Source organism: Chamaea fasciata, unplaced genomic scaffold (genome assembly GCF_029207755.1).
Source record: "Chamaea fasciata isolate MVZ Bird 193981 ecotype frontalis unplaced genomic scaffold, bChaFas1.0.hap1 SCAF_5, whole genome shotgun sequence".
Lineage (NCBI taxonomy): Eukaryota > Metazoa > Chordata > Aves > Passeriformes > Sylviidae > Chamaea > Chamaea fasciata.
Window position 1 is genome coordinate 57,996,105 of NW_027094090.1, and position 27,070 is coordinate 58,023,174.

At 40.3% G+C, this 27,070-nt stretch overlaps 1 protein-coding gene across 2 annotated transcripts in view; it reads left to right on the forward strand.

Annotated features, from left to right (window-relative positions):
* Nucleotides 1–27,070, forward strand: part of PKP2 (plakophilin 2) — a 38,535-nt gene that overhangs the window by 7,960 nt on the left and 3,505 nt on the right. For both annotated transcript variants that reach the window (XM_066183842.1, XM_066183844.1), the window contains exons 3-12: nucleotides 1,844–2,535; nucleotides 6,976–7,114; nucleotides 9,632–9,839; nucleotides 14,155–14,332; nucleotides 20,704–20,821; nucleotides 22,330–22,491; nucleotides 22,899–23,072; nucleotides 23,648–23,801; nucleotides 25,260–25,449; nucleotides 26,406–26,493. In XM_066183842.1, the coding sequence (XP_066039939.1) occupies nucleotides 1,844–2,535; nucleotides 6,976–7,114; nucleotides 9,632–9,839; nucleotides 14,155–14,332; nucleotides 20,704–20,821; nucleotides 22,330–22,491; nucleotides 22,899–23,072; nucleotides 23,648–23,801; nucleotides 25,260–25,449; nucleotides 26,406–26,493 (2,103 nt within the window). The remainder of the gene's footprint in view (nucleotides 1–1,843; nucleotides 2,536–6,975; nucleotides 7,115–9,631; nucleotides 9,840–14,154; nucleotides 14,333–20,703; nucleotides 20,822–22,329; nucleotides 22,492–22,898; nucleotides 23,073–23,647; nucleotides 23,802–25,259; nucleotides 25,450–26,405; nucleotides 26,494–27,070) is intronic.

Sequence of the window (27,070 nt, forward strand, 5' to 3'; positions counted from 1 at the left end):
CATAAATTCTCTTGTTATTTTGCCCAGCTTTTCTTGGAGTCATGGCCTGAATGCTGAGATAAATAATTGGTTTTCTGCAGTGTTTTTGACACAGCTCATAACTGGTTTTGAACCTATTTGAAGGAGGAAATCAACACAGCCCAATAGCAATCAATTGCTGTCGATCAGTTTAGTAAACTGGAAGCATTTTCGCTTGAGAACAGAAACATTTATTTGGTAAATAACTGTGTATGAAGGGGAAAATTCTTTCCTAATTTTAGATTACTCAAGAAGGGCTTTTTGTCATTAAAAGAAATAGCCCAGCCTTTGAATAGTCAGTGAAGCAGCTCTGGCTCTGTATAGGGAGAGACAGAACATTTACCTAAACACATTTCATTCTCTGTCTTCCCATTTTCTGTTCTCACCTGTCCTGCAGTCCATAATATTTGACCTGACGCCATTCCTTCCAGAAGAGAGCAACAAGAGGAAAACCGGAGGTGACATAGGAATCACAAGAAAATAATACAGTTTACCAGGGAGGGGTTGGGGAGAAAAAAATGTAAAAGCTGAGAAAAGTCACAAGGTCTAGTACTTCATAAAAGCATTAATTATCCCCAAACAACAGATTAAGATATCCTTGGATAACTTCTGTAGAATAAACAGATATATCCAATGGTCTTTGCCTGAGCCTGCTAGTTTCTATAACCTTTACTCCTTTTGTGAATCAACTATCACCCTCAGGATCTCCTCAGCGGTGGAATTAAGGGAATCCAGTCTGGCATCTATCTGCTAAGCACTGTTCCTTCAATTAATATCTTGTGTAAACTTCTCTGTTTACCTTAAAAATGCCTTTAATATTTCTACACTTTAACACAACATCAAAATGAAAAATATCGGGCTTTTTATGGTTGTATGCCCCTGTGCTTACTGATGTTTAAAACAATCAGTCCATGGCTCCTCTATTTCAAGGTCAGATAGTGTCCCAAATTGATTTAGTTCGGGATGGTTTTAATGAAGTATGGAGTCCAATATAGAGAACAAGACAACGTATAAAAATTGAGGCCCTAAATGACACCTGAAAGTAAGAATCCTGAAGATACATCCTACAAAGAAAGGTTGGCAATGGATTTGCTGAGTTTAGAAAAGAGAAAATTGTAAAGCAGGATGATGATCCATTACAATCTATCCCCATTAGGTACAAGAAAAAAAGGAAATAGTCTAAAATTTCAACTGTAGAATTAGGGAAGTCAGTGAAATGGTGAAATTATAATTTTAATTTTCTTGGAATGTCATACAATCTCCTTAATTTTAAAGATGCTAGACAAACAGGGAAGAGACTATCCCTTTTTACTAGATCCTACCACAAATGAACACGAGTGCTAAATAATCTTATATCAATAAGGTTATTATCAATATGCAGTCACTTCAGTATAATATTTTTCATATCTGATTGATTAATTTTCTTCTGTCTATTGGACAGCCTAGAATTTAGCTTTAGTAGCAGATGTTGGTGTTAATCCCCAAGGAGTTTCAACAGAAAAATCTCCATTAATAATCTATCTGTTCATTACCCGGCTTAATTGACTTATGCAACTATTTTGAGTTCATGACAGAGGACTAGATGCTTAGACTTTGTCTCCTGATGTTTAGACTGTACTCCTTTCTGCCTTCATGAGGGAGATATAGAGAAGTGTGGCAGAATCCCATTTGATGCACAGCTTTGGCAGTGTTGACGTATTTTTTTGTGATTCTGAGAGCAGGCTCGGTAGAATTTTTGTCTTTACTTTGGTTTGATTTCTTGACTGCTAATCCTAAGCACTGTGACCTTACTGTGGCTTCTGTTGTTTCATACCCTCTGGAGCAGGTTGCCTCCCCATCCTCTTACACGAATGGCTGGGGGACAAGGATTGCTTACAGGACGATGGAGGAGAGAGCTCAAAGGCAGCCTCTGAAGAGACTGGAGGTTTCACCCCAGCGAAATCCGGAGAGGCTGGCGTACATGTCCAAGGATTTTCACTATGATGGAGGGATTTCAGCTGGATTCTCCATGAGGCACGGAGAGGGCCTGAGATCCAGTGGGACTGTGCCACTGAGATACGCTCGCTCCGAGATTGTCGGTTACAGCCTTCGCGACGCCGTGCACAGGGGACGCTCCTTCAAGAGACAATCCCGCATGGGGGCTGTCAGTGATGCTGTCCCTGATGGGGCCTACCCCAGCCCCACTGTCCCTCTGTACCACCAGCCTGGCAACAGCCGCAGCATGACCAACCTTCTGGAGAAGGAAAACTACCTGGCCTCAGAGAGCGCCATGGGGCAAGTGAGGTCGCCGACCACGTCCCATTTGTCTCAGAACAGACAATCTGTGAGGTCCAGCTTCTACCAAACAGCCTTCAGAAACACACAGAGCAGGAGGGAGGTTTCCCAGCCAGCTTCAATAGCCAGTGTCGCTGCAGAAACGGATGGGAAGAGGATGCCAGTGACAGCTGCTGTGGCTGCAGCAGGCAGAAATGGTTTCCTCCAGAGCGAGCAAGTGACCCTCAATGGATCTCAGCTGGGGTAAGCACAGTGCAGGACCTGCTTTGGCTCTGGGCTGCCACAGCTGACAGGAACGTGTTAGTTGGTAAACTGATAGCCTGTGGTTCAGCAGCCAGCCCCATGTATGAAATACCAGTGCAGAGGAGGCAGAAAGTAGATTGGCTTTTAAAAATCCACATCTAGTGCAACGGAGGAAAGGGGGGAAATGTATGTGTTCGTAAAGGGCAGGGTCTACACCTCCTGCTTAAATTTGGGACTTAAGTTAATTAAGCTTGGGACTCCCTTTTGCAAGAGTTAATTATATCAGGAGACATGAGGTAGTCACTGAGTAATTTACAACCTAAGTCACTTACCAATTTACAAAATTGTATTGGCAAATTTTGTGCTCACAAGAGTCCGTAGGATATCAACACTGGTTCTCATGAGAATAGGTCAGGAATCTATCAGTGGGGCAGCTTTTGGCAGATAGACAATTTCCAGTTCAAAATCCTTCATGGTTTCAAGCTCATCTCTTCGATTTTCTAAACTTCAAGTAAAACACAGGGCAGAAATTTCTGTTAGCTCTGTAGCACCATCCATCCCTAGAACAAATACGAACTGCTCTGAATCCCGAGACCCCAGGGCTTCTCACTACTGTGGGATCCTACATTCTCTGAGGGAGTTATCTTAATTTGAAACTCTGTTAGCTCCATGACAAAAAGTCCCAAATCTGCCCCCAGACTACATGAAAATTGTTTAAAATACTGGAAAATATTGTTTGGGTTTTTTACCAAAATTACTTCCCCCACTTCCCCCAAAAATTCCTTTCCAGAGAAGATTTCAGAATGTTTAAAATCTGTTCCGTTTTCAAAAGAGAAATTTTATTATTTCTGAATTTTCCCTCAGGAGTGAATATCTTTTCATTTTAGAATAATTCTGAATGTTTATAGAGCTGTTACATTTCAGTAGACAGAACAAGCCACTTGGTATATAGGAGATGGTTACTTGCATGTTTATTCTGGTTTTTGTTGTTGTTTCATAATTCAAATAGGATCCTAAAATTTCTGTTTCAGTTAATCATAGTGTAATTTACAACATTTTTATTACGAAATGGCTTTTTGCCCATAACTGTGTAGCTGTTAAATTCATTTTTCTGAAGTCCTATCTTTCTTCTTTTTATGAGTTTCTTACTGTGTGAGAAAAGGCATCACCTGATATCACTGATATGTGCAGATAAGGTATTTTTTTGTTGCCAACTGCATATTGTGTGGTATGATTATATTTGCAAACATATATGGTATTATGCTCACTTCTGGTCTGGATTGAAATTATCATCTCTGAGTGACGCAGGACTTAAGAGATCTGACATTAATTATGTTGACTTTTAAGTATTCAGACTTTGCAGATAGTAAATCCAAAAAAACAAGTTGAGAGCTCACAACAGCTAAAGATTTTTGAGTAGTAATACTGAAAATAGGTACCTGGCTTTGTTTTTCAGTAGGGAGGACTTTGTTTTTCAGTAAGACAATTTACAAACAGTATCCCACTGACTTAATAATCTGCTTAATTTTTGGCACATTCTTGAATGCATTTCTAAGCCACAACCAACAATTTTTATCTTGAATTACATGTAGGAGCAATTTTGGCATTCCTTTTGCAGATGCAGACACTGGAGTCTGGTTGTCTGTCTGTACAAGCATCAACCAAAATATTTTAATACCTGCAGATGTAAAAATTAGTCTTGAATCATTGTGCGTGTGGCTTGATTGCAACCATGTTAACTCAGATGGAAGATCTGTGATCTACTGGAAATCTTTGTGAGGGCACAATTCCTTAACTGCCAGTTTTTAGGTTCAGCATTTGCTGGAAGTTTTCTCGGTTCAAGGAGTTTGTAGACACTCTTAGTTTTCTTGTAATTTCTCATTCTCTTATTTTAAGGTTGCATTTATCTGACATATTGCTACCTTACTTGTGGCTCCCTTATTAATGTAAAGGGGGAAAAAAAGATAAGCTTGTTTTTGGAGTAATTTAATTTTTCCAGAAATCTGTACTTTTTAAATGCAGGTCACAATTTAAGCCTTTCCAAGTGAATTAAGAGAATTTAAAATAGTTGCATAAGGTTAAAGAGAAGTAGTGGACCAGTTGTGTACAGCGTTTGAAACACATCTAAAAGCATTTTCAAACTTCCTGTAATAGAATTAGCTCGTGCTATGAAAGCAAAATAGAAAAAATCAGAGTACAGAGATGCTATCTCTGTATCTTCTGCTGGAGTGAATCAGTTCAGACCATCCTTATGATTACGAACTTGGAAAAGAGAGAGACAACCTGAAGCTGTCTGAGAAATGGCTGCTTGCAGAACCTGACCTCTAAATGTGCTGAGAGCTGCCACAAAATTATTATGCATGTGTTTGTCTCAAAATTGGTATATTTTGGCAATTAAGGGGAAGTCAAATCATTGTTCTGTTTAACAACCTTTGCCTGCTGACCGTTTGTTTGGTGTCACTTCATGTGCCAGTCAGCCACAGAGCTAATTAAGTTTGCCTGTAAGTACTTTGAGGGTGGGAACGGTATCTTTGCATCAAATTCTATTTTGACAAGAGTCAGGGTGCTGCAGGTTTATGAATACCATTGAGGTTCAGAGATGGTATTGCGTCCCTTATTGCTGCCAGATAAAACACTAGGGAACGTTATTTTTATCCGATGGAGAGCAATCCAAGTATGGCAGTGCACAAAGGAGAGCAAACCTCTGCCTGCTGCATGAAGGGATAGCTGTGTGACTGCAGAGCTGCTGTCAGTCTCGGGGCAGAGCTACACCTCCAGCACCCAGAAATGCACTGTCTGCCTCTCCACGTGTCCATCTCAGCCTGGCAGTGGCTCCTGGTGGACTTCTGCTCCTCTGGGACACCCTTGGCATCCTGAGGTTGAGTTCCCACAGGTGTGCCCTGAGGGATCAGCTCATGCATCAACCTTGACCTTGGGAAGCCTGTGGTTATAATCCTCTTCAGCTGCTGGGCAGTGAAATGCCACAATTTAGTACACCAGAGATGTCTGCTGCTCACAGAAGGTGACTGAATTTGGTCAAGATACTCCAAAATTATTGCTGTGTCCAACAGGTAGACATAGTCACGTGTGCAGGTTTAAAACATGGTCTCAAAACCTTTGCTGATTTAAGAAATGTTATTAAAACCAAAGTTTGAAAAGTCTGTTTTTCAGTTCCACTACAGCGTATAAAGAATAAACATGATCTGGGCTAATTTTCCATATTCCCCTTTTCTAAGCCTTGTTAATTATTATTTAATATTTCTGCTTAATTTAAAGAAAAAAAAAATTTCAACTTTAGTTAATATATTTCCCAGGTACTTATTTTAACGTAAAAGGCAATTGGGTTAAAATTTCTAACTACAGATTCATTTACTGAGATGATTATCAAGTAAATCATTCTGATTCTGCTAGCTCTGCAGTAGGGAGTTATTGCCAATTACTGCTTGCTTCACTTTGAGTTACAGACTGCCCTCTCATTTCTTTCTGGCTGCTGGCACATCTGCTACTACAAATCGATCTGAATTAAAAAAAAAAAATAGAATGCTCACATTCTTCTCAATTTTCGTCTCCTTTTTTTTTTTTTTCATCTAGGTGCAGCATATTTGAAACCAAAAGTAAATAAAAAGTCTGGGAAGCATAACCACCTGTCCCAGAGCTAATGCACCTGATTGTGCCATTAATTGTTTTATGTTCCATTTACTGGGGAAAAAATGTGTTTGGTGAGCTCTCTTTCCATTTTTTATATGGTTGTCTAACACAATCATCATTTAAGCAAACATGCTGGAAGTTGGAAGGGAAGTGGTGGCACATATTTTTGATACTCTCTGCATAGGCTCTCTACCATGGGATCTCTCAGTTTAAGGAGTGGTATTCTTATTTTTTCCCACCTGAGAAGGGGCTTTGCCCATCTATTTCAAACAAGAAAAACTTCGATTTTTGAAGAAAGGAGGTTCTGAGTCCTGCATAGATGTAGTCAGGGAACTAAGACACTGATGGAAGGCATAAGGACAAATATAAAAAAACAATCATCACACTATTGAGGAAAACATCAAGGTATTTTCACAGCCAGTAATAGTCACTCCGGCATGGTTATGGCCTTCTTTTGATTCTCATCCACTTCTTCATCCTTCCTTTCACATTCTTCGTTCATCCACTGGATGGAAACACTGACAGAAACATCCACTGATATTTCAATTTTGTTGTTACAACTTAAAGCATGACTTGCTTTCTCCAGAACCACACTTCTATTTATGACTTTCTCTTCCCCTCGAATATCAGTATCTCTTAAAGCCATTATGATATTTTCTGCTACTCGAAGGGAAAAAAAAAACTCTAAGAAAAGCTAGAGTTACTTGAGAAACACAAAAATCCTGGTTTTACAAGACTGATCATTTTTTTTGCAGTCTTTCTTCACTAGATTTCTCTGTCTCTGCTTTTAAGGAGCCCAGAAGTGGAGATGACACTGGAGCGAGCAGTGAACATACTGAAGAGTGAGAATACTCAGTCCACCCCCAGAATTCTTGCTGCAGTGACTTTCATACAGCATGAGTGCTTCCAAAAAGCAGATGCCAGGAGAAAAGTAAGTAATTACTTTGTTTGCCAGTTACAATCAGGTAGAGGAAATAAGATTCTATACTTTATGGCACTGTGTGCCAACATGAAAAGAAAGAAGGCAGTCTGAGTAACCCTATACGATACTGGTGTTAGATATTTCCCTAAAATGCATTTATGTCTTTTGCTGCAGTTTGTTTTCAACCCACTCAGTTTGCTCTTTTTCAGGCCAAACTAATTTATTATTTCAGCCTTTATAAATCATGGAGTCTGAACTTTTCATCAATATGGTTGCTTCTGTCTCTCATTTTTTACTTGAATGCAGAGATATCCCAAAAAAGAAAATTCTGAGTATGGTACAAACTTATCCAAGATTCAGGGTTTGTAAGGACTGCACAAATGTGTTAAAAAAGTAGATGGATTAGCAAAAATGTTAAGGGCTCCCTGGAACTGCGCATATGCATTAGTACATTGTTTAGATTAACCAAGTCTCTTACAAGAAACTTGTTAAGTCTCTTACAAGTTTTTTGACAGGGTATATTAAAAATATTCTCTTCTTCCTTTTCTTTAAGTGTCACTACTGAACACAAATATGTCTCTCCTGCTAACTAAAGTGTAAGGCAATCATTTATTTTAACCATTAAAAAACATTATTACACCTGCTTTGGTTTGTAATATGCTCAGTAATCCCTGCCTTACCTCCATAATCCTGTGCATGAAGTCCAGTTCAGTGACAGCCAAACATCTCTCAATCCTTTTGACTTCCTTTAGGGTATGCCAGAGTCATTTCTGGGAGAAAATAACAGTACAGGTGGCAACCTTAACTTCAAACTGAGGACAGGTCTTCAGAACTGAATCTCTGAAAGTGGGTTGTTATACAGAACTCTCTCAGGCAACTTCCCAGAAAAACAAGTGGCTGAGTAGTGTTCAGACTGGAGCAGTCAGCCTGGAGCCACCTTCTATTTTCCTGTCTATCGCACGTGTCCTATAATGACCTTTTTTCTGTTTGGTGCCCGCCAGACTTGTTCACGTTGGCATCATCTTGTGTCCCCTTATTAGCCTTTCAGCCTGCATTCATTGTCTATTGTTCCCTGATATTTGGGAGTTTGTGGGTCTAGTGGTTCTTCTGTTTCTGTGAACTTCTTACTATTTTGGTGAATTTTGTCTACTAATGAAAATTTAGAAGGGCCTGTCAAGAACTGTTGTAAATTCTTGGCAAATTAGGTTGAAATAGCACTCCTTTTACAAGAGCTATAAATGCCTTAAAATTTCTGACAGAAAATCTGCATAACTATTTTCAAAAACCAAACAACTACAGTATTGGTGTCAAAAGGGCTGATCTACTGCAATAAAACAGGTTGATGTGCCTTCAGCACTGCCCTCATGATACGTATTCCTGTATTCCATTCTGCTGGCATTTAGGTGATTGCTGTGTGATTGCAGGGGAAATCAGGTCAGCAGAGCAGGATAAAGAAACCGTGCCTTTTGTACAGGTGGATCAGAGGAGAGGCTGTCAGCTGTGTAGTTTACTCCATAAAGGACAAAAGGCTTTGTTACATTCTATTTCTTCCTGTTGCCAACATCTGCTGGTGGTATTGAATTCTTTTTATCATTAAACTCTGGACTGTTTAAGACACTTGTATCAGATTTCTGAGTCTTTCATGTGCTGTTGATTCTGCACAAGGGTGAGTTTGTCCACAAAACCATGTGGTATTTTGAGATGCTGGAGGAGACCGCTGGCAATTGTACTTTAATGTAAGGTACTTTCCATAGTAAATTCATTCCCGAGTCAGCTCAGGCTTGCTTGTGTCATATGACAGTTCGTGTGGGATTCCTCATTCACCACAACAAACTATTTGTTTCCATACAGCTACTGTAAAATAACATCTTTTACATCTTTCATTCATTTGGGGCCAAAACCTTGTTTTCTGAAGATTTTAACACTGAAAAGTAGTTTTTGCTAAATGTGGGTAGTTTGGTAAATAGCTGGCTAACAATGGTTAATGTTCTACATTTTGATGCCTACTTTTACTGTTTTTCCTCTGCATGGCACATTTAAGAAGTATTAAATATAATGTATTGGGTTTTGATACACTTTCAATGCATGCCTTGGAAAGAACGCTGTCTTTTCATCAGGCTGGTTGCTGAGGGAAAAAAAAAAAAAAAAACCTGTTTATAAATGTTCCAGAATTAAATCTCAAATACTCATTTCACCAACGTGGAAGCTAAACAGCAGAGTGATTAAATGTCTTGTCAGAGAGTACAAATCTGTGGCAAAGCTGGAAGAGATTTAGTATCATGCTCTGATATTAATTATGAAAACATGCTGCCTCCCCTAGTTGTGGATTTTAAGTATTAGTCATACAAAAGCCCAGAAGTTAGTAGTCATGTCCAAATGATTGATGATCTCCACTTCAAGTCTCTCAAACAGGAGCAAATGAAAGGGCTCCCTGTAACTATTTAAACGTTTGCTGGGGCGGGGGAGAGTGGCGTTGGTCACTTACAGCATCCAACTATTCTCTGCTGTGCTTTGTCTTCCTCACAGGTTTTCTCACTTGGTGGTATCCCCAGACTTGTACAGCTCCTTGACGTTCAGAATGAGGACATTCAGCGGGCAGCCTGTGGTGCTCTGAGAAACTTGGTGTTTGAGGACAATGACAACAAACTGGAAGTGTCAGAGCAGAAAGGGATCCCACTCCTGCTCCGCCTGCTCCGGCACACCAGGGATATAGAAACTAAGAAGCAAATCACAGGTAGTGTTTTCTCTGCAGCCAAGCATGAAGTGCTTTAAGTAGTGCAAGAGCTTTCAGGGAGAGGCTCATGATTGTTCACTTAAGCCCGTGTTTAGTGATTAAATACAAAAACATTGTCACTTACACTAAGCAATTCCCGTAGGGTAAAATTCCAAGGTTCTTACCCAAGACCATTCTTTCAGTCAATAACAAGAGATAAGGAACTGCACTTCCCCTCCTAAAGCTTCTTCAGAAATTACGTGAGTCTGCTTGCAGCAAGAGCAAGCCTTAATTCCCTGCTAGTCCAGAAAAGAAAGTCAGGCTCCCCGGGGGGGGGGGGGCTGGGGCCTCAATTAATGCCTGCTACTTGCACAGCAGCTCAGCCTTCATTTTTTGGCTGTGTGCTGACAGCGCCCACTGGAAGTTCCTCGTTGAAGACTGTCACCCAGAACTGTCATGTGCCATGGACAGAAAGTGGTTGTTCTATTCCCCACGAACTCCGCTGCCCCAGATTCCTACTTCATCCCTGCGGTCCCACGTGTCCATAGTGTCTCCTGGAATTCCACTGCTTGTGACCCACATTCTTTCTAATTAGCATGCAAAGGAAGAGCAGGCTTATATTTTATAAATGGAAAACATGAATAAATGAATAGGGATTTCTTTCAAGTGATCTTTAAAGACACCAGGAACAAAATCTATTAAGAGAACAGTGAGTGAAAAGATACTGAAGTTGTCAAGCAGCTTTGTCCTGAAGCAAAGACATGTTGAGACCTTCTGTAATCCTACATTTTTTTTAAGTATTTGAAATACTCTGCTCCCTAAGCTGGAGAACAAAGCTTTGTATTGTTGCCTCTTTTTTTAGCTCAGTTCTGCAGCTCTGCAACATTAAAATGTTTTGAAGGTTTTCACACCCATCAGTTGCAGAATTGGGTCACATAGTAATTTACTGTAGAGTGCCTTAACTCTCAGTGGTCTTACAGACCAGTGAGGGAAGCAGTGAAAATGGTGGCAGAGTGGCCAGAAAGCCAGTGCTCTTTCCTTGCTAGCAGTTTCATAATTTCTGGCAAAAATGTTGAATGTGCCTGATAACTCACATGTATATTGTGAGTATTAGTGTCTTCCCCTTCACAGATGGATAAAGGGACATCTTCTTTCAGCAATTACTGCTGCCACTGAACATGAATATTTACTCACAAAACAAAGGAAACCAGAAAAATATTTATGCCAAGCAGGATGATGTAGCTTGTGTAAAGCAAAATATTATGATGTGCTTTCATGCCTGTCAGTTCCAAAGGATAGCTTTAAAAATACACTGAGAGAGAAATATTTCTGGCTTTGTTCAAGACCAAATGTGCAGCCAGGAGGAAATGCACTGGGTACCTTAGTGAAAATTCCACTCGGGAATGATTTTTGCCATTGCTTGAACAATTCTTCCAGCTCCCTAGCAAGCTGCAAGGAGCCTTACAGGAGCAAAGGGCAGTCTGGGTGAATGAATTTCACCCCTCTGAATTGCCTTTGACTTTGTACAGGACTATTGCAATATCATATCCATGCATGCTATCTCTCTGAAGTGTGCATTTCCAGGAAAAGGTTAATGTGAAAGACTTGGTCTCACACCAGTCAGCACCAGAAGTCCATTTTTCTTTCCACATCATACATATTACTTGCCTACTTTGACTGTAAATTAGGGACTTCCAAATGTATGGCACCATATTCAGCTAAATGTCTTTCCCCATAAGAGATTAGTAAAATCATTTGGTACCTGATAATGCCTCATTGAACTGTAGTGAAAGACTCCTGGCCAAGGATTGAAAGCATGCAATATTAATTAATAAAGATGTCTAAGCTGAGCAGAGGGAAGTTTTTTGTTTCTACTCCTGTGCGGGTGCCAAAGAACTCCACCTGACAAAAGCATATGAAGATAAGTTTTAGGAGAGAAGGAAGTTAAAACTCTGAGACAGAAGTTTTCTGGTACTGTACTTCATTACCTGTCAGAAATATAGTACTTGTGCACATGAGATAAGTACATCTCAGCCTTAGAAGCTTATCTTTAAAGGTCACTGCTTTATTATGACCATCAGTGTTAATACAGATAAGCACTTGTCTAATATTAACCCATATTTTATCATATGTTCTCAAAGAATATTTTGATGGCCTGTATTTCTTTCAAGACCCAAGTTTAGGAATACAGACTGAGCCCAGTCATGCATTGTGCTTGTACTGTGCTGTGAAAAGACTGAGAGCAACCAGAGTGAGTGGAGATAAATGCTGATTACGGCAAGTGCTGTGACTGCCTCACAGTCTGTGAACACACAAAAAACACACAAAAAACCACTGCCCCCACCAAAGCAGCTTTGTGTTGATGACAGGGCTTTGAAAGCTGCTGTGGACCAGTCTGCCTAATGCCCCCATGCAGAAAAGAGCGGCCCAGTTTCTCTGCAATTTCTGTGCTCATATGATCTCTTCACAGGGGAAATCAGACCTGTCCAAGATCACTGAATTTGACTGAATTTGCTGGCTTCACAAAAGCATTGATATAGATAAAGTAAACAGAGGTTTTGTCCTTTCTTTGGCATACAAGCTACTTAGAAATCTCTTAGAGAAGGAGTGAGGTTTCTCCTAAATTGTAGGAGAGGATGTCATTTGGAGACAGCACAGGACCTAACACAGGATTGGAGTTTTATGGTATTTGGAGAGCATACTGAGGATCAGAAAGTAAAATAGCTGTGGCATGAAAGAACCAAAAGATTTTAGTTTTGAAGGTAAGCCAGATGAGCCTCCAGGGAGTAGCTAACCTCCTGATCTTGTTATCATGCAGCATAAATAGAAGAAATGAAAGAAAATCTTTCCTGCTGGGAAGATTACAACACAAGCAGAACTGTCATTAAAATACACGTAAATTTAAAAGCAGAGCCCACCCATTTTTCCAAATAACCATCTAAGGGAAAACTGTGCTCCTAAAAATATACCATAGGTGCAAGGAAACAATTCACTCCTGAAAACATTTTAGGATTTTCTAATGTGCACAAATTCATCCACACCCAGAATACCACTGAGAGAATCCTTCTGATCCCAGAGAGACAGTGCCTGTGGGTGAAGGTAGGGTTTTTGTTGAGTGATAGCAATATCTCCAATTCTCTTCAGACAATTCTGAGTATCTGCCTGTAATTCAAAATGTATTTGTTCTATTTTAAAGTATATTCTGTCCTTGTGCCATTCCTTGCATTTGTGCCCTTCTGTCTTAACCTGCTTTTCTTACCAATGCCCTTTGGACTGCTTGTCTGATTTCCTGTAAGCCTGACCTATCCTTCAGAAAAGTACATTCTTCTTTTTATCCCCTGATTCAGAGGCTGAAGAGCTGATCCCAGAAGAAGGAATGGGCTGCTTCTGCCTGGCTTTTGTTTTGATTTTTCTGTTGCTCACAATACCTGAAATTAATTCGAAGTGTAAGGAGATACAAAAGAAACATTTTTTTGTTGTTGTTGTTGTGACCTGATGAAAGGAACATTCACTAATACTTTGCCAGTGTGTGGAGGAGGAGGTCTGTGAAACTCAGAGCAGCAAGCTGGAGGAACAATGAATGTCTTTGTAGTGAAAAGCAGAAATACGTGTCGTTTTCCAAGGAAAGAGTACTTTAAAAAGAATTGTTGTCTTGTGGAACAGAACATAATGGAACCTGATAAGCTCTACAAGATTATATTTGAAATTTGTTTTGGAAATTGTGAATAGACAAGGTTTGCAGCATTACTCAATGATTTGTTTGGTGACTAATGTCTGGACAGTAGCAGTCAACCAGTGTTAACAGCTTTCCTTCCTATGAGAAATTTTCTATCAAGTGTTAGAGAAATTTGGTAATGGGCATCTCCTGTCTTCCAGCAGGTTTCCTGTAAACTCTCTGCACCTCCCATCTCTCCCTTTTGTGAGTTTGCTTTCCCTTACTTGTGCTGCTTTGGTAACAGAGGAGGTGATTATGGCAGATGGACAATGCAAAGCCATGGAGCACTGCACTTCTTGGCTGGGCATTACACTGACTATGGAGAGATTTTATTTTATTTTATTTTATTTTATTTTATTTTATTTTATTTTATTTTATTTTATTTTATTTTATTTTATTTTATTTTATTTTATTTTATTCACACGGATATGTGCCCCTTTTTTGCCCTGTTTCCTTGAGCCTGGATCAGGGCTGGTGAACACTTACCAACCCCTTCTGCTTCTCTTCAGATTATCATTGTCAGTCAGGCTCTTCACTCATTGACATCAAGGGTATGAGATTAAGTCTTTCAGAGTGCAGAGGAGTCTTTTTGCCTCTCTGATTTTGTTGTGGATATTACAGGTTTGCTGTGGAATCTGTCCTCCAATGACCAGCTGAAGAACCTGTTGGTTAGAGAAGCCCTGCAGACGCTGACTGAAGCTGTCCTCATTCCCTACTCAGGCTGGCCAGACAGAGATTACCCAAAATCAAGTGTTCTACCTGACCCTGATATTTTTTACAATGCCACAGGATGCCTGAGGTGAGCACTCCATCTACAACTACCCAAAGGAACAGTGATGACAAAACAGGTCTGCACAGTTATTTTTGGATAAATACACAGAGCTCATCTCAAGCCACAATCTCTTCTCATGCAAACAGATGAATTAGAAAGGGGACATGCTACCTACAAGCACATAAGGGTTCTGTTTCCAGCTGCTACCAAAGATGCTTGTTTGAACACATCATAATCTGTGCCTAAACTGATTAAAAAGTGATTCAACTTAAATTAGGTAAAAGCCATTTTATAAATCAGAGAAAGCCCTGTCCAGACTTTTGCACAAGTTCAAGCAAGCTGCAGCCATGGGTGGAGGAATAGATTAAGAGTTGTGTATTTAATACTGTAATCTGCTAATAGACTCGTGGACACAGTAGCAGTTACTATAGTCAAACACCAAAGGCCTCAGTGAACATACCCCTAAATGGCTGAAGCATAAAAATCACATCTTCAATAAAAACACCTTCAACAGTCTATAAAATGGGGGCCCTGTGTGAGTTCAAAGTCATTGCACATTAAGTTTACAGGTTTAAAAATGCACAAAAGGACATCGTTTGAACTGACTAAGGAGTAATGTACGACTGCAAAGGCATGACCTGAGGCTCAAACTCCTTCCAGCAGAGTACAGGGAATCAAGTTTGGAATTTGGAGGCTGGAAAGCTGCCCATTTTGCCTCACACGTCTGGTATACTGACATGTCCTACAGCAGAGTAGTTGTATGTGTATGGCATTGATTTTTCCTGTGCAAACAGCTCTGTTTCTGACTTGTGTGGTTTCAGAAGACAAATGGATTGTAAGCTATACAAAATACTCAACAATAATACACCTTTTTCTGCAGGAACTCCTGTCAGCCCACTAACTACTAATTAACTTCATCTCTACTTAACAATTAACTTTTATTTATTCTCATGACTCAAAAACAAATACAAAGAAACCTTAACCACCCATAATAAAACCTCTCTAGCTAACGCTTAGTGCTGTTGTCTAGGAAATGAAGGAAGTTGCCTTTTTTCATATTAATTAGCCCAAGCTGCATTTGTGCAGAAACCAGTCTGGCTGCTCCCCTCTTGGTGTTTGGACTCTGGAACTGTCTCTTCTCTATGAGGCAGCCGATGGGGGCACAGATCATTCTCAGGTTTAGCTTGGTGTTGCTCTTCCTGAGCTTGAGATTAACACAACTTGTTATGTGACAAATAAGGAATAACAGTTCCTGAGTTCTTTTAAATGAAAGTAGATTCCTGGGTTAACCTTACTCTGTGCTTGAAGCTGCTCCATAGTTGCTGTGAGCTCTCCAACCTTAATTAAAAGTCTCTAAAACTGCCCTTACATAGGTGCTTAAGGATACATTATCTATTTTAAAAATATGATGTCCATATTCTAGTCCTCATTTTTAAGAGCTTCAACACTGAAAATTAGAAATAGAAAAAGAAGGGCTTGAAAATTCCCAGGTAAAGATGATCTGCAGAATTGTCACACACTTTCTAGCACAGAGTAGTTTTTAATGAGGCTTACCTATTTCTACAAGCTTAATAGCTAAGATTTTTAAGATTAATCAGTTTGTATCTCTTCTCTGTAAATTGACTCACCTCCCAGATCAGGTCACTAGAAGTATTCCTTCCTTATGTATTAATAACAAAAAATCTCTACATCAAGAAAAAGAAGAGCACACCATGGAGTAGTAAAAGTGTGCACTGAGGGAATGATGTTACTTATGAATATGCTTAAAGAGCCTACTTATTTGCCAGAATATAAATCTGTAATTAGTCTTCCCTTTTGTAATGCTAACATGTTTGTTGGGCATGTTGATAAAGCCTATAGCCTGCAGCTTCTATTAGAGGGTAAAAATCGTGCTTTGAAGTGCAATACATTATGCATAGTTCTGTACTTAGTTACAGGAGAATGCCAGAACTCCTTTTCAAAAATTTCCATACAACTGTTGACTGAAAGGGACGACCACAGCCCAAACCCAACACTAGCATCTGGTGGGGGCATAAGCACTACACCACACCGTTACCGAATTATAAATTACAGCTTCCTTCACCCTCTTTGAGAAAACAGCAGCAGGAGAAGTGAATCCACATCTAGCAGATAATATTGCAGGTACTTCCAAGCCCTGGAATGAGTGCATGACCAAACCAGTCCTGAGTTGCTGCCAGAAGTATTGTGGGGTCCTGAATCTTGGTGCTTGTGTCAGTGTATGCAGTCACTGATAAGGAAGTCTGACCTTAGAAGGATTTGTTAATCCCATTCTCTAGGTCTGTATTTTGTCTTAAAACCCTGTGAGAAGCAAAGCTTTACAGAAACCACAGGTCACAAACTTTATGTAATAAAAAGAAGCTGTGTACACCACGGAATTCTGCATTGGCAGTTAAAATAAGTAATGGTGTTGTTTAATTGTGAAATATGATAAAAAGCATTCTCCCTGGACCCACAGAGTAAGCCAAATCAACAGACTTCACTGGTTACCTGACAATAAGCTTGAATGAGTAAAACTGGTGTATTAAACTATCTGGAGGAGTGTTACAGACATTTGTAGACAAGTCCTGTAAGATTTAAAAGGTAAAGTCACTTTTTCTTGACCTGAAAGTCCTACACATAAAAGTTCTGCTGCCAGTTGCAGTACAAAGGATAAAAATCTTCAAGATATTTCCCCAAACTCCTCTGAGGAGTATGGATAAGAAAGGATAAGATCCCAGCAGCATGTAGAATGCATGGTTTTGAATATTTATATACATAAGTGAACCTCTGGCATGACTTGCCCTCTGAAAGGAAGGCTTAGTGCAAGGCTGTTTGTAATCACACCTTGAAAGCTGATAATGGACTGATTCCATTTTTATCCTGGAATACCCTTTCCCAGAACTTCTGCAATGCTGAACTTTCCCAAATTTTTACAGTTATCACATTTTCCCCTGCAAAACATTTAAGTGCTGAAGCTGCTGTACTTCACTACGGAGCCTTCCTTTTTAACTGCCCTGTAACTGAACAGGGCCCTATCTATTCTAGTTTTTCAAAACTTTCTAGACAACTGTTTCCAGGATAGTCAGCCTATCCTGGAAACCTTTCTCTCTTCACCCAGATAAGCTCTCTCTTGTCACAGAGTAAAATGAAAGTCACCCTTCCTTTTTCATTATTATTTTACACAGTTTGTCTGTCCCAGCTCCTGTCTGAGCTTCTTGTGAATTACACAGTGACTCACAAGGACGGTGGAAAGCAGTATTTGGAGGAAATTGTATCATTGCACTTCAGCCCAGGAGGCTGCATAAACATCTGCTTCCATTTACTCTGGAGAGAAGTGAAGCCAAAGCTCTCCCCCCGTGTGTTGAAAAGCTTGGACTCATAATGGCAGCTTCTGAGAGAGAATGTAAAACAAATAACTGATGATACTAAGTCTTTGAACCAAGACCTCTTGCATAGCATTGCCAAACCTTTATTTCCATCCATTCTTATCTCCTCTTGCCTCCTCTTCAGTTTATCTGCTCCCCCAATTCCTGAAAGGAATTTTGTTACTTCCAACAAACAGCTTGAAGCCTGGCACATCTAGTTACTGACTAGATCCCAGATACTTTTCCCTTCTTGGTGAATTTTTGAACTGTGCAAGGCACAAAGGGAATGGAATTTCCCAAAATGTTGTCTGGGAGTTGAATTAAATTCACATTACCAGATTTAGCAGAAGGAGTCCCAGGAGCAAAATCCTTCTTCTTATCAGTTGCATGGACCATTCACAGCAGTTCAAGAACCTTTTCCAGCAGTCAGTGTATGACTCAGTGTTGGCTTAGAGGGAGTATCCCTTTCATTTGGTGCCATTTATCAGCTAATTGAACGTTTATTATCCTCACTCTGTTTCTTTCAAAGTCATGCTTGGTTTTACTGTGTCGAATTTCTTTGTATTTACCTCGCAACTCTAGATCAAAATAATATTTCCCAACAGGAAATTAGCTGATCTTTGCCACATGCCACAAGACCACGGGCAAAGAGCTATTTTGATTACAGATATAGTTGCATCATATATGTGTGCAGGAGGGGACAGAAGCAGCAAGTGCAAGATGAGATAAATGAGGCGTGTAGACAGATACAGCACATCCACATCAGCAAATGGCAGAGTCTGAGCATTTCACCAGGATTACCACAGCTAAGCATGCCAGAAGTCAGGGATTTTTGATAGGTGGGTACTGCCAAATTGTAAGTTCTGAGTCATTTAGAGGAGAGCAGCCCCACAAGCAGCAATTCTCCTCATGTTGCAAGCATTGAGTATTTCAGGGCGTCCTGGAACTCCACTGCAATAAACTCCAGCTCCTGAGCTCAGAGGCTGGCATTTCAGTTGTCAGGAACCTCAAATCTTAGGAAGCCAAGATGAAGTCAGTTTTGAAATTCTCTAAGCAAAATGTCTCCATTGTTTAAAAAAAAAAAAAAATCCATTTACATTTCTGTGACACTTCTCAGATTTTTTTTTTTTTAATCAATCTAATAATATTTTTATCTCCTGGAATTTCTCGGGCTTCAATCAGCAAATATAAGCTGTCAGCTGAGGTTTTGCCTGAAATGCTCTTCTCTGACCCTATTTTGAGTGAGGTGGTTACAGCAGTGTTTGGATGAGTGGGAGAGCAGGAGCTCTTCCCTTCCCAGTCCAGGTTGTCATGCTGAGGAAGCAGGGAAAGGTGGAGAAAGGAGTATCCATGTGTGTACAGGCATGTACACAGACACACACTAATAGATCTGCCTCTGCATGAGCATCAACTTCTTAATGAAACAGAGCCCAGTAATTAATTTCCCTTGCAGAACAGGACAGTTCCCCTAATTCTGGCTCTTCTCTGCCTCCTGAGCTATAAAAGCTCTTTACTCTCTTCATGCTGACGTGGCCTCTCCTTGCACAAGCATTCAGCAGGATCAGTTGTAAAAAGTTGAGGGGATTTTAGAATATGTACTGGGTCAAAACAAAACACTGCATCAGCTGAAGTGTCTTTGGCAAGGGCAATTCCACACTTATCTTTAACAGTATTTTTAGTCTGTGTGCCCCAGAAACCATTTTTGCTATGCACCAGGGGGGCTGCAGCGTGTGCACTTCTGTCAGCATAAGCATAGGAAAGGGTGACATGCCTTGAATGTGACATATATAGGAAAAATTAAACTCCAAAGGGATTTTTATAGTAGGCCATGTCATGGGATCTGAATACTGATTCTGTGATATATAATTCCATGAGAGAATAAATGAACACATAAGTAGAGACATCCTAAACATCATGACCTAAAGTAAAATTGCAATTACAGTGCTTAGTATTTAACCTGAATATGTACTTCCCAGAGGAAAAAAAATAGTAGAAGTGAAATGACAGTGTATGAAATACTACATTCATGTTCCTGTCATAAACACAGGAAAGTTTAATCTTTACTGGCTTTGTCATTAATAAAATTGTAAACATTGTAATTTATAGCGGGTAAAGTAAGCATGCAAAATAAGCAGCCTGAAACTATCTAAAGGAAAATGTCCCTCTTTGTTTTGATGGACGTTAAGATTGGGCTATATTTAATGTTGCTTTAAGCAAAGAAGCTTGAATGTGCAATCTTTTGTCCATCAGAGCTGCAGGAGTCAAAAAAAAAAAAAAAGGCCTGGATTTATAATTCCAGTATTCCATAATTCAGACTTCGTTGAGTTGTAAAAATAATTATACCCTAAAATTGTAAGTGTTGTTTCTTCCATGGAAATCAGTAGCTCGTTTAGAGCCAAGCAGCTACAAGCAGCAAGTTTGTGTTTGATTTTTCAAGAGTTTTTAAATCAGTTTTGTAATTTCATTCTTAAGTTGTACTTGGTTTACTACAAAGCACAGCAAATGTTCCTTGAAAGCCAGGCAAAGAATGTGTCTTTGCATGTGACTGTAGAGATGCTGCTAAAACTCTCAGATCAGGGGTCTGTTGATGGGTCATCGTGGATCAAGGAGCAGGTTGGCATAAGTAAATTATTTCTAAAGGATATCTGTGGAAATTTTTACATGTGTCTGTCCTCTGATATTTTCACCATCCCAAATATTTAAATTATAACTGAAAATGGAAAAGTGAAAAAAAGTCCAAAGTTTGGGTTTTTTTGACTGCTTAAAAAGCATTAACTCAACTTTGAGATGAAAATTTGAGTCAGGCTTTACCTTATCTGTCCAAACAGAGCGGTTTGTTTCCCTGGAGTATTTTTGTCTGGGAATGAAGTTTTTATCGAGAAGAGGCTCAGATTTTCTTACACCTCTGAAGAAAAGAAGCAGTCAACCTGAACTTCAGTATCTTTGAGATTTAGCTGGAAAAGTTTGTCAGAGGAGCACAAGAAAATACCTTTGACTAAATCTCTTCTCCCCAACACATTCTTTCCTGCACAGAAACATGAGCTCTGCTGGCCCAGAAGGAAGGAAGAAGATGAGAGAATGTGAGGGCTTGATTGATTCTCTTGTGTATTATATCCAAGGAGCTATTGCAGACCATGAGCCAAATGACAAGGTAATCTTTGAGATGAAGAGTGTTTCCTAGGGGAAACTGCCAAGTGAACATCTTTCTGTTGTTGTTTAGAAACCAATGTTTAGAAACAGCTGTGATGTAATTGCAAAACTTATTTCCAGGGCTTTTAAAACTGCCACCAAAAGTGAAAGTCCAGTAAGAAGCTTTTTGAAGTATTTTTATCCTGCAATCTAAAAGAATAGTATAACTTAGACCTGGGAAAACGTTTTCAGAATCACTAGAGAGAAAGGTAGAAACTTCGGTCTTTTTTTTTTTTTTTAGAGTGACATAAAATCACAGCTTTCAGAAATGCTGAAACACAAAAGAGTCAGATGTTGTCTTTTTGGTTGTCTCAGGATGCTAGCTAGCTAGAAGCTTAAAAAATTAATCTGGTTACTCTCCTATTAATTTAATGCATCATACCCCTTAGGAAATGAAGAACTTAAATCCCTTTGGGTGGCAGTGTGATTAAGGAGCTTGCGTAATTTAGAATAGAACTAATTTTCCTAGGTTTTTTAGAAAAAAAAAAAAAAGCTGCACTTTTTTCCTCACTGCCTAAGCCTAAACCAGTAACTACAAGGACATGGGCACCTCCAGATGCCAGTTTCTCTCACTCTTCCTCCCTCCACTGCATGCCAGGTGATCCCTGAACACAGACTCTTGGAATGGAGGCTTGTCTTTCAGCTGGGTGAAGTTGGGTGAGAAGAGCAGCTGTCACGTTAGCTGCAGCCTGTGAGGCACTTCTGGTGGGCCTGCTATAACTTGTGCTGTGTAGTGGTAATTACTGCACATTTATAGCTCTGTTCTAGGATTAGTTACTTGAGCTTCCCCATCTCCCTGTATCCAGTGCCATTAGCTTCAGGGAGAATCCAGCACATTACACGTGTGCCAGTAGCTCCCTGCTGCATTTTGTCTTAAAACCAACCACTCATTCCTTTTTGACTTCCAAAAACGGAGAAACTGGAAGCTATTTGCCACTAGACTCACCACTTAGAAATTGTAGACCTGACCTTAGCCACGTTCAGAAAGGAATGTCTTGTTTTAAAAGGCATTCTACCACAGAAAAATGCTTCCTCCTTGGAGAAGATAAAAAGCTTTCCTCTTGCTGATGCTATGGTGAGGTGTGTACATGATCATCTTTGCTCCTAAGCTCTTAAACATTTCTTGGCACACTTCTGGCCTGTGTCAAGTAGCACTCGCCCAAACAATTCCCAGGCACAGTTGAGGAATTATAATGTCCCAGGACAGTTTCCAACAGGCACTCACCCCACTCCGAATGCAGCCCTGCGTGCCAGCTGGGCTCTGTGCTCAGGAACATCCCAGGGCATGTTCCATTTGTCAGTGTAAAGGCAGTCTGGTGGATCGCTGGCATGAAGCCTGGCTCTTCAGTGAGGCATTAGAAACTCCGCAGTCAGTTACTGAAGATACAAAAATTAAATCTCCTCCCATGTCTATACGTGTCCCTTCAACACATGCCAAAGTGTTTAATTTCTATTCTTTTGTTATTTTAGGCCACAGAGAACTGTGTGTGTATTCTTCACAATCTTTCCTACCAGCTAGAGATAGAGCTCCCTGAGAGCTATGCCCAGAGCATATATATGCAAAGAAGAAATATTTCCAACAACGATAAAACACCAGGCTGTTTTGGAACACGGAGCAGAAAAGTAAAAGAGGTAAAGCACATGATTAGTTACATCTCATTTGGTTAATAACCTGTAGCAACCTCTGGAGAATAAGGCTGTAGTCTAATTAACAGTCTGTTACTGATGTATCTGGTAGGGTGACACTTTCTTGCCCCAAAAATGCAAATTTATTGAGAGTGCTTCTTGACACCAATTCTCTTTCAGCTGCTGCTGCTGACAATGACACAGCAAATGTTTTGTTAGTTGAGGAATACTCCTCTGGATGGACTGGCCACTATCACTAAATACTGAAATTTTGCACATTATTATTTGAGCTCAGAATTTGACAGTCTCCAAATAACCTGGTCATAGAGAGTTACAAAATGGCTAGTTCAGCTTGTGATGCATTAAGCTTAGAGGTCACTGTTTCTAAAGGCTTGATCTGTTTACATGTTTAGAAGCAGCAGGACACCCCGCTACCTGAGGAAAAGAGCAATCCCAAAGGTGTTGAATCACTCTGGCATTCTACACTGATTAGGATATACCTCTCCTTAATAGCAAAGAGTACCAGAAACTACACCCAGGAAGCATCCCTGGGAGCTCTTCAGAACCTCACAGCTGGCACTGGACCAGTAAGTCAGCTTTCTTCCTCTTCTTTTCATTTAGTTCTTGATGTGAATGCGTAGAGTTCAGGGCTGCAGTGCAATGAGCTCAAACACTGACAAGTCACTGGCTTACTGACATGGTGAAGGAAAATAAAGAACATCAAAGGGAAAGTCATAACCAACAGTGGAGCTTTTCCTTGCTTGGCAGATAATGGGTCTGCTTCTTCTCCCTCTGTGTACATCTCCATGTGTGGAGTTTGCTAATTCATTACACAATGAGGGATGAGCAGATGTTAAAAGCAGTAAAAAAGTCATTTTGTAGAAGATAGTCCTGTGGAGCGAGGAGGGCTCTGACACAACAGCGGATCACTTTTGTGTTGAAGAAACTAATGATCTCTGTCTGAGGAACTAGCCAAAGAGCGCCTGAAAGAAAAAGGCTTGAAACTTCTTTTATATCACCTTCCTTTCCCATCGCAACTCATATGTAGCTCTGGCTTAAAACTATTTTTAAATATGCTTCAACTGGTGTGGAGAACTGTCTGTGTGTGGCTTTTGCTGAGGCTCTGCATTCGTGGTAATGACCCAGAGCTGCCTTTGCACAGATGCCATTCGCTGTGGCCAGGACTGTTGTGCAGAAGGCAAACGGGCTCCCAGGCATCCGGGCGATGCTGCACGTCGGCCACCCCGCGGTGAGGAAGACGGCGGTGTCACTGCTCAGGAACCTGTCCCGAAACCCCTCCCTGCAAAACGACATAGGTGAGCACAGACTGACAGCCTGCTCTGCTCTCTTCACATGAAAGTTTCCTGCTTTGGGAAAAAGAAATGCGCAAAAAAAAAAAATACCCTGATCTGTGAGTTTAGTAGATTTTTCATTGGATACTTGCAGCCGCTGTACAGGGCTTAAAATAAAGAGTTTCACCTAAACAAAGTTTTCACTATAAAGGGTATTCCTCTTCAGATACTTCCACTGGTGTTACTTTCATAAATACGTAATTGAACTAAAGTCGACATAGATTTGGAGAAGGAGTTTTTCTTCTGCTTAAAATAGGGTAAAGGAAGGTGAGTGCCGAGTTCTGTGCTGCCATAGCTGCAGAATACTTTGCAAGAAATCACAGAATAGCTGTAATTCTTCTAGCAAAGATCAGACTCTCTTTTATTACATAAAAAGCTTTAGAAGTTTGTAGCTCACACAGTTTTCCTGCAAAATTTTTTTGAGAATGGAAGCTATAAGATGCTTTAGAAAAAATAGTTTATTCTGTTTAAATGATTTCTAAACAAAAGGCATTTCTATTCTGAGTATTCTCCTTTCAATTTACTGTGTATTTAAGACTTCTTCCTACTGACAGGATAAAATGTATTCATATAATTTGTTGTCATTTTTTGTGTTTTCTGGGGAGAAAGGGTAAATTCCAGGTATACAGATGGCTCACGGGGCAGATTAACCTCCAGAATTCTGAAGAACAGTCTCCTGGGCCTTGTTTGATCCTTAGAGAACATTCCCTATTAATGAAAATATCATAACATGTTGTTGGGCTGATTTCAAAGGGATAATCCATATGGTGTTAACAATTACAGGTGGTGAATCCCCCTGCAAGAGAAGAAATTAAACTGATAAGAAGATGGGATTTTGTCCAGAAAAAATAACTTATGAGAGTGGGGGAAAGAGAATAGCACAAAGCTTTGGGGGCAGGTGCTTCATCTTGCACATCCGTAGTCGTTTCCTTACTTTACCCATAACACAGAGACTGGGGGATTTCAGGTGGACCTTTTCTCTACCAAAAGATGTTCTTTTTGATTGACGGAAAGCATGTGTGAATTCAGGTCAAATTCCAAAAAAGAAAAACTTTGGCCAAAGGAAGACATTTGAGAGGGCACACTGTTTTCTAGATTATAAGGGTCTAAATTTATCAAGCAAAATGAACCTCCATATAAAATGGCAATAAACGTAATATAAAACATCTCTAAGAGGGGATGTGGCAGCCTGCAGCCGGCACATGCCTGGTGAGTTCAGTCCAGCACATGAGGTATTAATGGATTGTGCACGAGGCAAGTTACAGGCTGTCCAGTGCAGTGGGGATGCTGCTTAACCTGAATTGTGGGGATGTAATGCAGGTAGGAAGCCATGAGCGTGTGGTGGGAGCACACAGCTCCCAGATGAGCGAGAATGGGAGGAATGAGGCAAACAATGCACCTTGTCTCTCTTCCAACTTGCAGCCAGAGAAGTTCTGCCAGATTTGGTGTCAGTCCTGCCCGAGTCTGTGCCCGGGTGTGAGGTTTCCTGTGAGACCACCGCGTCCATCTGCTACACCCTGTTCAACCTGACCCAGAGCAGCTCACACAATGCCCGCCTGCTCCTCAGTGCCCACGGCCTGCCCAAGGTCATTGCCATCAGCATGAATGACAGGTAAGAGTCTCCACAAGCCTCACTCTTCCCCCAGGTGAAAAAGAAACTGCAGCCTCGCTGCTCAGGGAGAAAAAACGCTTCATCTCAGCGTACAGGACAGCCCAAACAAGTGATGTGGATAGAACTGCACTGATTGGGAAATACAGACAGATCTCTTACAACAACTCTCCCGTCCATAGCTAAATTCACCAGGTTCCAGCATTTTAAATAACTCCTCAGAAGATAACTGCACAACATTATCTAAATTCTGATATATATTTAGTGACTGATCATCAGATCTCATCTGTACCCAAAATATCTTCCCTGTTCATTGTAACACAGCCCTAATAAACTTTAGCAATAAAGTGCAGGGATATGTTTTATAGAACTTATAGATCTGTACTTAAAAGTAATTTATTGGCATTTTAGAGAACAGATTCAAAATCTAATCATTTTTAATATGTAAGGACGTGCAATCAATATTTACTCAAAAGATAATTAATGCTTTATAAATAGGAATAATTATTCTATTTGCCTCACTCTCTCTTTGCAAAATGAAAGAGGAAATCAATCTCAGTAAAGGCCTCATGAGGCCCTGGATAGTTTAAATCCTGTCTAACTAACCAGAGATTTTACCTGCTGGAAAGATTCTTTCAAATGCTTGTTGTGCTGAGGGTATTTTCCTCAGCTGAAAATGCATAATATGATAGCTGCTCTAAGATGTAGACTACAGAGAATTTGATTTCTCCCTAAATTTGAAGAGTGAAGCAGGGAGGCAGGTTTCATTTGTTTTAGTCGTAAGGACAGCTTAAAACATGCTACAGTACCTAAAGGGTGGCAAACGAACACTTAGGAGTAAAGAGAGATAAAACAAATGCTGTGAGGTTATGTTTGCTGAAGTCTGTACATGTACTGTGCACTGTGATTATGATGTGGGAATTTAAATATGTTTAATCATTCTTTTTGCAAAATGGCAGCAATATGTTCAGCAAAGCCAGCAGGGCTGCTTCAGTTCTCCTCTACTCCCTGTGGTCACACACCGATCTCCACAGTGCTTACAAAAAGGTAAGCACAAAGAAAAACGATCTGTTCTTTCAGACCTAGAACCCTTTCATTTGTCCTCTGGGGCCATTAGCAGTCCTGTACATTTAAGAATCAACCTATGGTAGGATTCAAGTGGTCCCTGAATTTGGTTTTCTTATTTACTTGTACTTAAGCATGCATAAATAATGCATGGCCTTATTTTTTGCTTGTCTGTGTTCATGTTCTCTCCCTCTGTGGTTTTATATCTGCTGGCAAAGCTTATGAAAAGTGTTGCTGCTGCCTGCCAGAAGTGTCAGGTGGTGAGAAGTGATGCAGAGTAGGTGACCATCCACACTGGCTGAACCAGCCTGGCAGAGAGGAACTAAGGTGCCAGCAGAAACAAAGGCAGGGCGAAGCAGCTTCCTGCTTTAAAACCAGAACAGTTTTGTTCTCCTTGTTTGCACAGCCTGGTAGCCCAGGTGTCAGCTACAATCAGACAAAACCTATGGCCTGGGAAATGTGTTGGCAAACATTTACTGCCATAGTCAGATTAAACAAAACATGACCAGCATGAGTCTGCCACAAACCAGTTTGGGTGTTTTGAAGCTCTGTTCCTGCT